General features: G+C 42.1%; 2 protein-coding genes across 2 annotated transcripts; one reads left to right on the top strand and one right to left on the bottom strand.

Moving 5' to 3' along the window:
* Positions 1 to 797: 797 nt before the first annotated feature.
* tmem41aa (transmembrane protein 41aa) lies at positions 798 to 4,406 on the bottom strand. Its single transcript, XM_035173695.2, has 5 exons — positions 4,191 to 4,406; positions 3,349 to 3,499; positions 2,731 to 2,892; positions 2,029 to 2,167; positions 798 to 1,628 (listed from the first exon to the last, which is right to left on the bottom strand). The coding sequence occupies exons 1-5, from the start codon at positions 4,358 to 4,360 to the stop codon at positions 1,408 to 1,410; spliced, it is 843 nt and encodes a 280-aa protein (XP_035029586.1). The 5' UTR covers positions 4,361 to 4,406; the 3' UTR covers positions 798 to 1,407.
* A 230-nt stretch (positions 4,407 to 4,636) lies between these two features.
* ehhadh (enoyl-CoA, hydratase/3-hydroxyacyl CoA dehydrogenase) lies at positions 4,637 to 15,442 on the top strand. Its single transcript, XM_047342716.1, has 7 exons — positions 4,637 to 4,836; positions 6,059 to 6,162; positions 7,124 to 7,293; positions 7,641 to 7,752; positions 8,352 to 8,456; positions 12,769 to 13,110; positions 13,418 to 15,442. The coding sequence occupies exons 1-7, from the start codon at positions 4,763 to 4,765 to the stop codon at positions 14,668 to 14,670; spliced, it is 2,160 nt and encodes a 719-aa protein (XP_047198672.1). The 5' UTR covers positions 4,637 to 4,762; the 3' UTR covers positions 14,671 to 15,442.
* Positions 15,443 to 15,519: the final 77 nt, after the last annotated feature.

Here is a 15,519-nt window from a genome sequence, read left to right as displayed (position 1 = left end):
AAACTGTTTTCCCTTCGCCTCGGTGAACTCCTTGTGCTCTTTCATATGATGGTTCAAATGCTTCATGAGATTGTTTAGTGTTATAATTCAGAACACTGGCGCCATCCCTTGAATCTGGACTTTCCAGCATGAAATATTGCCAAACTGCTGACATTTTAGCTAGCTCTGGCTAACGCTACACTACCGATAATCAAATATTCTTTGCCACTTTAAAAACAGAACTTGCCAGTTGCCGTACAGCACTACAGCTGTTTTGGAGTGGCGGAGAAGAACTTGTTCCTGGGAAAAGAAAACTGTAGTTTTATCTGAGTGAAACTAAACTTTAAAAACATGGTAGAATTTAGTGACATCTAGGGGTGAAGTTGCATGTTGCAGCTGAATACCTCACCTCACCCTCCCCTTCCAAAAGTGAGAGTGAACCTGTGGCAGCCTTCAGTTTTCATTAAAACTCATAAGTTGTTTAGTTTGTCCAGTTCGACTGTAAAAAAAAAAACATGGACCCGCTCCTGATGTAAATATAAAGTAATTGAATATAAATGGCCCATTCTAGGGTAAAGAAAACTATTTGTACAATTCAAATGAAACACACTAGTGAAAACATCACCAATAGATCCCTTTCACTTAAATCGTACACACTGAACCTTCAACCCTCAAAAATAACACTGGATGCAGCACAGATGCTGCAGGACCAGGATTGTGTTGAAAACACAATCCTCACACTGCATCAATGAATGGCACAATCAAATGAAAATCCATGCTTTTAGAATCAAGACATTAAATCAGGGCTGAACAATTGGTCACAAAAAATGATTTAATTCAATTGCAACCCATTATCACCGTTTTTGAGGCCAGAGTCTGGTCCTTAAATTACAAAACTTTCAGGTCAGAGATGAAAAATAGTAAAAAGATGTCATTAACATTCATGTGTAAAGTACAACTTCAAGTTGTGTAGTATATACTGCAATACAAGGGTTAGTTACAAATTTAATAATTTACACAAACCCAACAAAACAATCATATGAACAATCACAAACATGAGTAGGCCTTAAAATGTTCATCCTGGAGGTAGAAGTTTGAGTCATTAACTGCATGTCAGGCACTTTGAAGAGGAGGTGGTTCCACTGAAGTCCTACTCATATTATAAACAAGAGTGCAACCTTTCGTCATATGATTATAATACATTCATACATCTTCCATATCCACAAACTGTATAAACAACGCCTCCAGCAGCTGTGGTAAAGAAACACCCATTTAAATTGCACTATGACAGTCTCGTCATTGTCTTAAAAGCTGAGATCCCTTTTCCATGTCCACGTGGCTCCAAAGAATTAAAACAGTCCACATAAAATCGGCTGTGTTTCCCTTTTGCATCAAAACACCAAGGAACAAACTCACGACCAGAACAAATCACTGGACCTTTTTATCAGTCACGAGTCCGTTCTGTGACCGGACGTCCAGTTTGAGACGTTTCTGACTGAAGCAGCGGATCAGGGCGCTGGGCAGCAGGGCCATGCAGGCGATGGCGAGCAGCTGCAGCAGTCGCTCCCAGGAGAACAAGTCGTCCAGTGACGATAACTCAGACAGCATGGCGCCCGTCTGAACGCAGATGAAGTTGTACGGCAGGAGACCTGTGAAAGAAGATCAACAAGAAACTGGAGTGATACATGAGATTAAACTGTATTTGCAGCAGTGTGAGAAACATATTGATTTTCTTGTTCAAATTGATGCACTCCTGACGAACCGTTTATGGAAATACACAATACTATGAATGAAAAAGAGCTTTAGATCTTAAGGAATGTAATCTTAAAACTCTGCTACAAAGAGACTTTTTATTTGGTTGTATTTGCATTTGTCGGCTATAACAGGCATCCGACAATCAGCCCTTTGATGTGTTTTAAACAGGTAACAGCTAAAGAACAATCTTATTCTGATTTATGAATACATGAAGTATGTGTGACTTAAGAATGTGGAAAGTGTGTCATCATTTAATGACAGTTCTATAACAAGAGGTGTTCCATGTGAGCTTACCAATGAAGACTGAGCCGACAAAGAAGGTGATGGGGATGTTTACAATCGGGGCAGACATGTTCAGGAACCAGTTGGGTGTCATGGGAAAGAATCTTAGGAAGAGCAGGAAGAAGAACAGACAGTCCTTGTTCTCCGTCACCTGGGAGAGACATTACATGTTAAGAATCTATGAAGGGACAGTAGACCCATATTTCTGCACTTCTCCTTTGGTTGTTAATGTCATATCACATAGTTTCAGTCCAGCATCAATGGCAGCACATTAGAACAAGCTGTGAAGCTTATCAACAGGAATGTAAAAAGTCCATCAATCTGAAACCTCTCTGGATAAACCTACAAGAATAAGAGCAGTGAACATGTGAAGCAGCTCATCAAGCACTGCTGTAAGTGCAGGTGTTTGTTCTTCTTGAAGAGAAAACATACCATCCAGTTTGCTTAGTACTATTGTCACAAGAGTATTTAAGGATAGATCTGTCCACATAAGAAGCAGCCATCTTGGTTTTCCTCCGTTAACCATCATATCAAGCATGCCCCCTTTTAGTTTAATGACAGTGACCAGTCCAACCTGTTTAAGGTTGGATGAAAATCTATCTGATAAAGAGAGGGACCGACTCGCCTGTAGGAGTGAATAAACACGAGCTCACTCGGTCTGGTTTCCAGGCTTAGTTTGAATTAACAGTTGTTTCAATGTTGTCGCAGATGTACCTTCCCCTGCAGCATGGAGACTTTATCAGGGAAGAAGTTCACGATGTAGTTTTTTCCAAAGGCCTGTGACAGGAGGTAGCACATGGTGGAGCCCACAGTGGTGAGCACACAGGCTAGCAGCAGTCCTTCATATGGTCCAAATATTGCTCCTGCAAGAATGTTCTGCACAAAGACACAAGCGGATACCAAAGAACATCATCAGTGTACGTGTAAGGATAAGCTCTGACACACTTTGTGATCTCATAGTGGTTTAAAGTGGAAGACGCTGGGTGAGAGACGCTTTAATCTGCATGTGGTTTGTGGTCTTGGGCTTTTTTTATGTGCTGCACACTCAGTTGTGCAGAAACAATAGTGAGCAGTCTAACAGTCCAGTATGGCTGCCATGCAAAAGTAAATATGACATCACTTTGTTGTTTGTACTAGATTAATATTTTTATCCTCTATGTTGTGTCCTTAAAGAAGAAAGCTAAACCACACTTAACATGCAGGTCCAGTGCCTTCTCCCTTTTCCTTTAAGTAAGCCTTTAATGTAAGCCTACTTTTTTTAATAAATACCAAGCATGGAAGTTTGAATATATTCAATATTGTTGTCAGCCTGTACATTGAGAATGCACTTACCAGGAACGAGGATCCAGGAATGGCAAATGACTGCTTGTACAGATATGCACTACAAAAGAGAAGCAGGACATATCCAGTGTGCTTCGTCTTGTAAAACTGCAGGAGCTCGGCCAGTTCCCTCAGCTCGTCCAAGTCGGAAGGGAACTTCAACCTGTGGGAACAACAAACACTGACGTTTGTGACAATCCTCCATTCACTCATTCAAGTGTATGTACCAACAAATGCTTAATCATGTATTACTATAAACAGTCAGCGATGCTCAAAATTGCTTCATTGAAAATGAGCAAAACACTCAGTTTCTCAATTTAAAATCTTAAATCAGCTTTAGATTGTTTTTCTCTTGATGCTGATACGAAAGAAAAGTCGAGGAATCCTATACAATACACTCAACTTGTCCCTTTCTGGTACACAACACACAATGAAAACACATAGTACAGAAAGATATTGAATAGATACTATAACTGGTGTTTCTGGTCGTGTTTGCACTTATATCTTTGCGAGGAACATTTCGAGTAAGACCTCATTACAGATTGAGGGCATTTTACACCTCATTCTTCAAAGGGCAGTTGGGATTGAGACGTGGTTTCAAGGTTCAGGTTAGCATTAGGATAAGGATAAGGCTTGGGGTTTAGCATGTAGTTGTGATGGTTAGGGTAAGAGGTTTGGAAATGCATCATGTCATTGAGTATCCCCCCCCCCCTGAGGGCATGCTAACATTAGCTAACTAGCGATTGTAATGTAACAGAAGCTTTCATTTTATACACAACTCTAAATACCGCAGCTAGAGACACTGAACATGGAAGCACTCTTATCTCCTGTTGCTAGCAGCTAACGTCCATCACCTGCTGACTTCCCCGGCGCTGTCAGGGCTCTGTGCCGGGTCCACATGCTCTCCCTGGGCAGCGGGCGGAGCGGGGGGTCGGCGGGGTCCCGGGGGCAGGTACAGGGACAGAGAGTACAGGTACAACGTGGCGGCAGCGACCACAGCGACGAGTCCGACCAGTGAGCGCATATTTCAACAAGCAGCGAGACACACACGCAGCCACAGCTTCCGGCTGTCAGCGAGAGAGGACGACCGCTGCACTGACGTCACATCCTGTATGAACGGAAATTATTTAAATATTTGAGCTCAAATATGTGACGTTATTGATCAGCTGTTGAATGAATCATTAGGATAAAAAAAATTTAAACATTTGTTTTTAAGTACATCAACAGAATACAGAGAAACTAATCTAATTAAGATTGCTACTTCGGCTCCGGGCCACGTGAGGGCGGTAGTGCATCGTTTGAACGCGGAAGCTAAGAAGACGAAGACTTTGTGTTAATATGTGTTGTGTGGCATGGCTGCAGGAAAAGTTTCAAAGTTCAACCTGCACAACAGACAGAAGTGCGTCAACACAGTTCAGTCGACAACATGGCTCAGTTCACTCGTGTCTCAGGGTCCGTTGGTCTGATTACTCTGCAGAGTCTCCCTGTCAACGCGCTCAGGTGAGCCGAGGTGTCAAAACAAGGCTGCAAAGTTCTTGATATGAGATCTGTATTTGTTCTGTGGGAGGATTTACTTCAGCTCTGCGTGTCACACTGAAGAGATTCACTTGGTTTTGTGAGCTCGAGATAAAAACAACACTATTGTAGTCAAGTAGATCACTTTATTTGAGTATTTGGCTGTTTTGCTATTTTTTAATACTACAATACATTTTACATCTATCTGACAGCTACAGTTTATTTTCAGATCAAGACTATACAAACAAAATCTGGCATGTCCTTTTAAAATATGGTGGGTTGTTGATCAGTACAACAAGTAGTTAATATGAGCTTGGCTTTTCCTGCCACCATTTATAGTAATTATGATGATAACTAAGTGTCACCCGATTCTGCCGCAAAACAAATACTTACATTTGACCTACATCTTGCTGATTATACTAAGTTTGAATGCAGGACTTTTACTTGTAATAAAATATTTTTGCTACTATGTGTTATGGAAGTTTTCTGGAAGCTGGTGAAAGGAGAACTCAGGCAGCAGCTGATGTCTTATGCAGACGATTTTAATGTAGACTTGATGCATCAAGGAGACCAGAAGGTGGAACAATATACAAACGCTAACAGAGTAACATGAGCAATTTACACCACCAAGTCTGTACAGATATAATGTAATGTACATTATATAGTTACTATATAGGTGCATATACAGTAATGTTGCATGGATAGGACGGCCAAAAATTCCTCAACACTATGTTTATGGCTGCTCTTATTTGAGTAAATAATCTGAATACTTGTTTAACCTCTCACCTGAATAAGGTTTATCTGAGGGCATCTCAGACTCAGCTTATCAGCCTATTCGACAGCGAAAAACTTAAAACCTTGCACAAGACTAACCAATGTTTATCTCTAATGTTCACCAAGAAAACTTTTAAAATAGTAAGAATTATATGCAGAGTTTGGTGTATTCGTTACAGCTGCAGCTCTTCTGGTTCAGGAAGCAGCGGAACATGGGAAATATCCACCGTTCAGTTGTGTTTTAGTTCAGTGGGACTTTTTTTCTGTATGAAAATTACTTCATCACTCAAACGCAGAGCCCAAAAGAATAAGTGTGTGGCTACAGACTGCGCCGTTAATGAGTAAAAGTTACATAGTGTTGCTTTAAGCCTAAACTTCATTTTACTAATACTGTAAACCCTCTATCATGTAAAAACATGTCTTATTAATACAGTGCGGCGGTGAGACAGGGCATCGTTGACACGGTGAAGAGAGCACTCAGTGACCCAAAGGTGAAGTCGGTGGTTGTCTGTGGCCAGAATGGAATCTTCTGTGGGGGTATGAATGTTTTTTTTATCTTTTTCTTTCTTCATTATCTCCTGTAATGTCACAGTTATGCCACATATCTTGTCATTTTCAGAAGAAAACTGCTTTATCAATGGCTGTAGCGACACGATTTGAAAAATCTTTTGAAAAGTTATCACTCCATGACATTCTGGTTGCAAACAATGTGATGTCATCCCTTCACTGATTCTCATAATGTATCATTGAGTCCCTCTGGTCCTCAACAAAGGAACAAGGACAACTGAACTTAAATAGCTTTCATTGGAAATAAAAGAAGTGAATGCCATACCAGGTAAAATCTGATTTAACTTGAACATTGTTATTTTTTTTGCCAAATTTAAGTTTTACGGTACTATTTCAATTGTTATATACCAAACTTTAACATAATTAAGAGAATGAAAACAGTTTAGAACATTTTCTTTTGAATACAATTGGTCCACTGCGACAAGTTATGACTGAAACCATGATATCATAGATTTTATAATTCAAATTTGTCTCATGATGTTTTAATTTGTGGGATACACTTAATGTAGAAAGCATTCATGGAGAGAGGGAATATGGAAGAAAAATAATATTACATGGGTTGTAGGTCATGTTTATTCATAAGTTCAAGTGAAACTGATATTAGATGAATTCAAACTATTGAAGAACATTTTATGAATTCATCATTTCATAAGATACAAGTTATATATATTTATATTTACACTCAAACAATATCTATCTTAAAGAAAATGTTCACACTTAAGAAACTGAAACTAATGGAATCTTGAAGGAAAAATAATGAAATTATTCACGGATTTTCAAAACAGTTATTGACAGATTTTGTTCAGTAAATTGTTTCTTATCAGTAGTTTGTGATTTTAACTGGGTATGTTGTGTAAAGACGGTAACCAGGAGGATGTTGAACCAGACGCATCATACCACTGATAACTTCATGATTTTATTTGCACAACAGGAGCCGACATCAAAGAGTTTGGGACGAACATGTCCGGGCCTCCACTTGTGCCGATGATCCACGCCATCGAGGCTGCACACAAACCGGTGGTGGCGGCCATAGAGGGGGGCGCTTTCGGAGGCGGCCTTGAGCTGGCACTTGGCTGCCATTATCGAATCGCACACTCCAAAGTTAGTTCAGATCTCTCTGTGTGTCTCTCTCTCTGTGTCTCTAAAATGTCATTGTTGAGCTGCACTAAGTGTCTGACAGATTGTGTTGACGTCCATGTTACAGGATGACTTGTAAGTGAATTGTTGTTGAATTGCTTCCAGAGTCATATAAAGTATGCCATGTAATTTAAAAGAGAATGTAATTCCTTCTGAATATCCAGTATCATTTGAGAGGTAAGAAAGACTGTACATTTTTCATAAATAAGATTTTTATAACCTTCTAAGCTATGAAACAATCACTGTAAGGCCTTTACATTCAAGAGGCTTTCTGTGAATCTCATCCAGACTCATCCTTTGTGTCCTTTCAGGCCAGCCTGGGGCTTCCAGAGGTGACACTGGGTCTGCTCCCAGCTGCAGGGGGATCCCAGCGTCTCCCGAGGCTCATCGGGGTCCCAGCTGCCTTAGACCTCATCACCACAGGTAGCTAGCTAAGAGAGGTTAACCTTGTCTCACTTTTATGGAGTTATTCTCGTGAGTGTGGACAGTTTTTACACTGTTACACTAAGTATAGGTTTGCATTAGTAAATATGTAGAAACCACCATATGCACAATCTTCTGTTTTTCTTACAGTGCTGTTTGTCAATCCACCTTTTTCTGTATTTTAATTGTGGTTCAAATTCCAATATATCATAGCAGTGAGAGTCAGTTCACAACATTGTCTTGGCAGAGGTGTTGATAAACACAGGAGTACCGGCGCTTTAGAGCAGTTACTCTGATGACCAGCAGATGTCAGTATGTGTTCACTTTTATTATCATCACTGCCTATGAAACCTATTGTGTCTTTAACTGGAAGGTTTCTCAACAAATAACTGAGGTCAAACTGTAGCTATTCATCTTTTTCTTCTTTTCAACACTGTTTTTCATTGTATCTGATAAAGGCTATAATGAGGGGAGGTTGCAGTGATACGGTTTATGTCTTAATCACAAGGACACAGGATGCTCTTCTGTTACAGTCAATCTAATAATGTGAAATGTCACATGTCGCCCATACACACCCTTGTCCTTCTTGTCTCCCACAGGCCGCCATATCACTGCCGCTGAGGCCCTGCAACTCGGAGTAGTGGATCAGGTTACGGCTCACAGCACCGTGGATGTAGCAGTGAAGTTTGCTCTGAGTGTTGCAGGTGAGACCGAAACCCCCCCCCTAAAAAAACTTTAAACAGAAGTAGCTTCTGGTGTAAAATCTACTCACTCTTCACTGGTTTAAAGATTAACTCAGTCAAAGGAACAGAGATTCCTCCTAGAGCAGTTCTTTTGGGACGAGTCAAGCGTGAAGAAGCGTCGACATGTGTGGAAAGTCAAAGGAAGCAGAAAGAACGTGGCAGGCAGATCCTCCAACACAGAAGTCATAAATGTTTCATGGCTCTGTCAGATGTGCTCTGATGTCTTCACCGCTTTTGCTGTATTATTCAGAAGGGCGAAAAGGGACAAACTTTCCGAGAATATTAATAATAAGCTCTCACCAGCCATTTATGAACACGAGGATTGCCCTGCGATCTTGAATCAGACTCATTTGCTCTCTGCTTTACTCGATGGGTCGGTAAAGTGTGCCACGTCCCTGCAGTTTACAAGGAGCGACTTCTGAATTCAGTCTGTGTTGAGGGAAAACCCATTCAGATCTATACATGTTGATAACACTGACAGACCACATTAATATGCTCAACTGGAAAATTAAATGGGAAATAAAACTACATTTAAGAAGGATTTTATTGTGCTCCAAGGAAATCTTATTTTTCAGAACAGCAGCCATATTCATATTAATTTTACTATCTTAAAGTAGTGCCTAAATATGGTTATTCGCCTCATAGCTCAGAGTTAGATGTGAAGAATTTCCCAATTTTCGTGCTGTACAGACTTGGTGTTAACATCCATCCTGAGGTCCGATCACACGTGGCCACTTTATTTTCACTGTGCGAACACAATTGTTTCCTGTGGGACAAATGGAGAACCACTTATTCGCACATATCCATGCTTGCACTAAATACTCAATGTACAGAACGCACATATTGTATATATTTAATATTTTATTTTATTTAATATATTTTTTAAATATTTATAAGCTTATATTTCTACTATTGCATGGAGCTAGTGCAACAAACACAATTTCCCCCTGGGATCAATACAGTATTTTCTGATTCTGATTTCTCAGCTGACGTTCTCTCACACGCAACAGTGTCACAATGAATCTCTCTCTCTTTCTCTCTCCCTCTATCTGTCACTCATGCCGACACAAAAACTTTGTCGTCTAACACATCTATAAACTCACACTGGGTAAAAAGTTTGCGTTTGTATAGCCCATATTGTCAATTTGCCTGATAGGGTTTAACAAGGTGCAACATCCTCTGTTCTTGGCCCGCGACTACAGTGAGGAAAAACTTCCAAAATACCTTTTAACACGGCAAAAAACACAGAAACTTCAGGGAAAATCACAACATAAATGGAGAGGTGTATCAATGTTTAAAATATTTATGCAAAGAGAAAATGTCTGACAGAGATGAGAGTAGAGGGGGGGGGCATGGAAGGCAGAGCAGCCATGACAGTAATACTGCAACATGTGGGCAGGAACAGTGTATATATCTAATCCTTGTAATAGCTGTAATCATAATCCATGATCAGCTGCCACCACGTTCCACCATGTGGCCGCAGCTGCGATCCTGGAAGTGAATTAAGAAGTGATATCCGATCACAAGTGGGAACAGGAGAAACATTCAGGAGGCGTTTTAACATCGGGTGTGAACAGACGAATTTACACTCTCCACTCGTGATCGTATCTCTCGGGACGGATGTTAATACCAGGTCTGAACTTGACCTAAATCTGGTTCCATGTGCTTCCAGGCTCTATGCTAACCTGTGTGCTAACCCAACTTTAGTGTCATCATACAGACGTGAGAGTTGTATGCATCTCCTTATCGAAAGTCTCCCCGAGAAAAAGAGTGTTCAAGAATGTTTCATCCTCTCTGGTGTTGTGAGCCAGTGCACAAACCGCCCACTCTGCTGTGTGGTTCTCAGTGTTCACTCTGTGTGAGCACATAAGGATGTTTCATATTCTGCTCAGCACAGCCTCAGCACTGCCTTGATGGTACAAGAGCCTTTGATTCTGAATGAAATGAGGAGGAGATACTATTACATACTTGGCAATAGCAGCGCATTTTCAAGACATTAAAGTTCATCTGAAATACGTTTGAGCCCAATATTGTGCCTTTAGCAAACCATCTCACTATTAAAATGTCCACAGCAAGTCTCGAAGTGTGAATGGAAATAAAAAAAACACTTTACACTCACTCTCAAAAGATGATTGTAGTCTTATGCTTTTTAGAAATGCTGTTTTTTTTCCCCCTGTACACAAACACTGCCAGGATGACTTTGAGTGGGTGAGAGAGTGAGCGTTGTTAGTAAAGCTGAGGCTCAGACATGAGTGAGACAGAAAAGCCAGCAGCACATGAGAAGGGAGATTTGGGGAGATAGAACTAAAAGCTGTGAAGATTTTTGACGGATGTGGCGGCGGTCTTGAGTTGATTAGCAGGCGGGTTGAATGGGGACAGGAAGTGTGTGTTTAAATGTGCAAACTAGTGTCAGTGTTTATGTGGGGAGCGGCACAGCTGGTGAGTCGATCAGCATTGTTTTACTGTTTTGGATCATAGATATATATTTATACAAGAAGCACTAAAACACACACACACACACACACACACACACACACACACACACACACACACACACACACACACACACACACACACACACACACACACACACACAACACACTATTCGTGAGGACACTCATTACCAGGAGGGTATGTGTTTATCCGTGTTAGTTAGCAGGATTATGCAAAAACTCCTGGATGGATTTCCACAGGGAAAATTGGTGGAAGGATGTGTTTTTTTGTGAATATACGAATCAGGGACTCAGTTTTTTCAGTAAAAAAATATATAGATCTTGATGGTAAAAAATCTGACATATTTATGGAACTGATATCTATGAGTGTGTGAATTGTTGTGCAGCTTGATGGATTTAAGGGTACTGTTGGGCCTTGGTGGAGACTCTACTGAGTGCCATTCTAGCTGGCATAATGCATTCCCTAGCCCATTACCCTAACCTTAACTATCCAACCCTCACCCTAACCATAACCTAAACCCAATCCTAACCCCAATCTTAACCCCCAAAAACAAGCCTTAAAACAGCTCTTTGAGGACAACAAATAAGGACTGCCTAAAATGTCCGTAAGGTTCATGCCCCAAATTGTCCTCACAAAGACGTTAGTACAAGTACACACACACAGATCCAAGCATCTATTAACTTAGATTCATGCCTTGAATACTAACAGTAGCCATAACCACTCCTCCGACCCAGCTCGACCCTTAACCTGTCAATCTTATTCAGAATATAATACACATGAGGGTTCGAGCACACACACACACACACACACACACACACAAACGACCCACACGTGCACAGACTGAAGTCTTGCTGGTGACAAGATTAACTTTTTTACCCCGGCAGTTGCAACATCTGCCCGCTACATCTGTCAGAACAACCAGGCTTCCCACTCGCTGCACAACAAATCCACAGCTCAACCATTTACAGATTAACTGCTGCAATAATGCCCTCTGAAAGTACATTGGATTCACATTGCACACACATTGACATTTCATTGTGGACAGAGTGTACATTTCACTGGCCTGAAAGGACCCACGCCTTTTATTCTTCAGCTCTGATATATTGATACGAACAATTGTATCAGACAAATCTGTCTGTGATCCCACAAAGTGGACTCTGTGAATCAGATGCAGCGGCTGTCTCTTTAAGCTTTGCCATGGTGACCCAGTTTCTGGCCCGAACCTACAGCGGAGTGTAATTCAGTGGAGCTGTGAAGGACTCTGTCTACTGTCTCATGTAATCATGTCAGACGGCACAGGAATGAGAATTAAGATGCTTTTAACGAGGCTTCCCTCTTTTTGTTCCCGGGCTTAAATCGCCGCGGACAGGAAATCTTGTGTTGTAACGGTTCCGGGCTCCAATATTAAATCGTCTCATGTAATTTCACCTGGAAAGTTGCTCAGAGGCTAGAAAATCTGAAAATGTTTTCAATTTCTTGGCCCTTTTTGCTTCCAGAGTTGGAAACTTACCAACTATTTTGCCCAAAGCCAAAGTAGTTGCTTTGTATTTTTCTTTCAGATCGGTTTTATTCAAGGTGACTTGTACCAGTGCACTGGAAGAGTTCTACCATTTATCTAGGAAAAGTGTGACTGAGTGCTGACTGACAAATAGAGGAAAGTGAGAAAAAAGTGGTACCAATAGAATAACAAAATGGCATTTTACACTTTGAAAATGAAAATAATGTTGCTTTAAACTTGTAATGGGCAGCAAAGGTCACAGAACTGCAAATGAAAAAGTAATTTCTCTGGAACCCCTTTTCTTCCATGTCTCCCTCTTAGGAAAACCGCTGGATGGCCGTCGTATAAGCAGCTTGCCGTGTCCTCGCCCGTCCGACATTGATGCTCTGTTTGAGGGCGTGATGCAGAAGGTGCGACAAAGCGCCCGCGGAGCCATAGCACCGATTGCGTGTGTCCAGGCGGTCCGGGCGGCCGCCACCCTGCCCTATGATCAGGGCATGGAGCGGGAGAAAGAGCTGATGGCCAGTCTCTTCACCTCAGGCCAGGCCCGTGCCCTGCAGTACAGCTTCTTCGCTCAGAGGGCCGTCGCCAGGTGGAGCATGCCCAGTGGAGCCCGCTGGGACACGAGCAAGCCTAGGCCTGTACATAAAGCAGCTGTCATCGGTAAGAGCTTTTGTGCTTTTAGAGCTCCAGTTGTTTGAGCTGTCAGTAAACACACAGACTCATCAAGCTGTCTGTGTGGCATATCCAAATTCATGTTGCCTATGGATGCTAAGCCCATATTCGCAGTTCAGCTGAGTTTAGATGGATGAACTCTCTCTTCCCTGAAGGGAGGACTGAATGTAGCAGCTTGTGCATTAAAATTGCACGCTTTGGAAAAAAAAAACAACTATATGCTGCCAGGCTAAAACTATTTAAAGTCGACCATTGTTAATTTTTCTGTAGTCAACATGTGATTATGTCCTCTAAGGTCTTGGCACCATGGGGAGAGGCATAGCGGTGGCCCTGGCTCAGACGGGGTTGTCTGTGGTCGCGGTGGAGACCCAGGAGAAGCAGTTGATGGGGGCCAAGCAGGAGATGTCAGGCATGTTAGAGCGAGGGGCTAAGAGACGTGGTGTGGCCCCTGCACTTGATAAGATCTGTTACAGCCACGACATCAAGGCTGTGGCTGATGCCGACCTGGTCATCGAGGCTGTGTTTGAAGACATGGCTCTGAAGGAGAAAGTCTTCCAGCAGCTGTCTGCTCTTTGTAAACCAGGCACTCTTCTGTGCACCAACACCTCTGGGCTCGACGTGGACCACCTGGCCTCTCAAACACGCAACCCGGAGCTGGTGGTGGGGATGCACTTCTTTGCCCCTGCCCATGTCATGAAGCTGCTGGAGGTGGTGTATGGATCCAAGTCCTCTCCTCAAGCCTTGGCCACTGCCATGCAGCTGGGAAAGAAAATGGGCAAAGTCAGTGTGGCTGTTGGAAACTGTCGGGGCTTTGTGGGGAACCGCATGCTGAAGCCTTACAGTGAGCAAGCTTTCTTCCTGCTAGAAGAGGGAGCCACGCCTGAGCTGGTAGATCGTGCACTGGAGGACTTTGGTTTCCCCATGGGCTTGTTCAGAATGTCTGACCTGTCTGGGCTGGATGTGGGCTGGAGGGTCAGGAAGGCGGATGGGCTGGGAAAGTCTTTTGGGGCGTCAGGGCAACAAGCTAGAATACGACAAGGCAGCCGGTACAGCCCCCTGGGAGATTTCCTCTGTGAGCAGGGGCGCTTTGGTCAGAAAACAGGCAGGGGATGGTATCAGTACGACAAACCCGGCGGTCGGGTCGCCAGGCCTGATCCTTGGCTTCACAGCTTTCTGGAGGAGTACCGAGCCCAGCACGGCCTGGTGGCACGCCGCATAGACCACCAGGAGGTGCTGGAGCGTTGCCTCTATACCCTGATCAACGAGGGCTTCCGCATCCTGGAGGATGGAATAGCTGCAGGGCCTGAAGAAATAGATATCATCTATGTGTTTGGCTACGGCTGGCCCCGGCACCGCGGAGGCCCCATGTTCTACGCCAGCATGGTGGGGCTGGAGAAGGTCTTGGCGAGGCTGGAGTTCTACCATGAGGCTCACCCCGACGTGCCTTACCTGCAGCCCTGCAACCTGCTGAGGAGGCTGGTGGCCAGTGGCAGCCCACCTGTCCACAGGTGGAGGGAAGTTGTGAAGAAACTCCAAAGTCAGCTTTAAATGTCATACGTCTCAGCTTTAATATCCTAATACACTAATTTTAAACCCATATGAACTTGATTTACAATGTGTTTTTCAACACAATTATGATGATTATTGATTTCTGATATCATTGTGCTTTTAGTGATCAATAATTTTAACATCTTTCCCTGGTCAGTGGCCTTGTGAGCCTACACTGCTTTATCAGAGATTTCCATTCATTTCACACTATACTGATTGTATTCTTGTTTCTAATGCCTTATCTGCCTCATGAATATAAATGGGTATTAACAAAATATTAGAAATATGCACTGCAACTACTGCCAAAGTTATAACAGCTGAATGAAAACACCTCAATAGTGTCAACAGAACTTAACTTAGGTTTGACCATCGAATGTATGAGGGCACAAGTGTATTGGAATGAATATGATGTACCTAATAAACTGGTTATTCAATGAGATGCAACTTTATTAATACCTCAGGTCAATTAAAAGAGGCAAATATACACAGTAACACCACCAAAGAGCTGTTAAGTTGCTTTGACCAAAAAGTGCAAGTTCTTAAAACAACACTGTATAAAAAATATACAATGATGTGATTAAACTCTGATGTGATCTGAACAGATATAGGAAATTCTTGAAAGAATCACATTCAGAATAACATTATATAAATATAATATCAAAGTGATGATTTTTTACTGATTGTCTTATATTAAGCTGTCATCTGTAATGCATGTATTGTATAATATCTATCATCTGATGCCTCAATAAAGAAATGCTATATACTCGTGTTAGTTTGGTGTGTGTGTGTGCATCATGTACAATATTATTGTATTGATTTTACCCATTGTTTGGCTTTAGTTGTATTAAT

Source organism: Hippoglossus stenolepis, chromosome 13, assembly GCF_022539355.2.
Source record: "Hippoglossus stenolepis isolate QCI-W04-F060 chromosome 13, HSTE1.2, whole genome shotgun sequence".
NCBI classification, from domain to species: Eukaryota; Metazoa; Chordata; class Actinopteri; order Pleuronectiformes; family Pleuronectidae; genus Hippoglossus; species Hippoglossus stenolepis.
The sequence above is the reverse complement of the archived record's forward strand: the minus strand, read 5'-3'. Positions and strand labels throughout refer to the sequence as shown.

Coding starts and splice junctions, on each gene's coding strand:
- tmem41aa (XM_035173695.2), bottom strand. CDS start 4,360: ATGCGCTCACTGGTCGGACTCGTCGCTGTGGTCGCTGCCGCCACGTTG. Junction 3,500..4,190: donor AGCGCCGGGGAAGTCAGCAG/GTGATGGACGTT, acceptor TTGTTCCCACAG/GTTGAAGTTCCCTTCCGACT. Junction 2,893..3,348: donor TTCCTGGATCCTCGTTCCTG/GTAAGTGCATTC, acceptor GTCTTTGTGCAG/AACATTCTTGCAGGAGCAAT.
- ehhadh (XM_047342716.1), top strand. CDS start 4,763: ATGGCTCAGTTCACTCGTGTCTCAGGGTCCGTTGGTCTGATTACTCTG. Junction 7,753..8,351: donor CTTAGACCTCATCACCACAG/GTAGCTAGCTAA, acceptor TGTCTCCCACAG/GCCGCCATATCACTGCCGCT. Junction 13,111..13,417: donor ACATAAAGCAGCTGTCATCG/GTAAGAGCTTTT, acceptor ATGTCCTCTAAG/GTCTTGGCACCATGGGGAGA.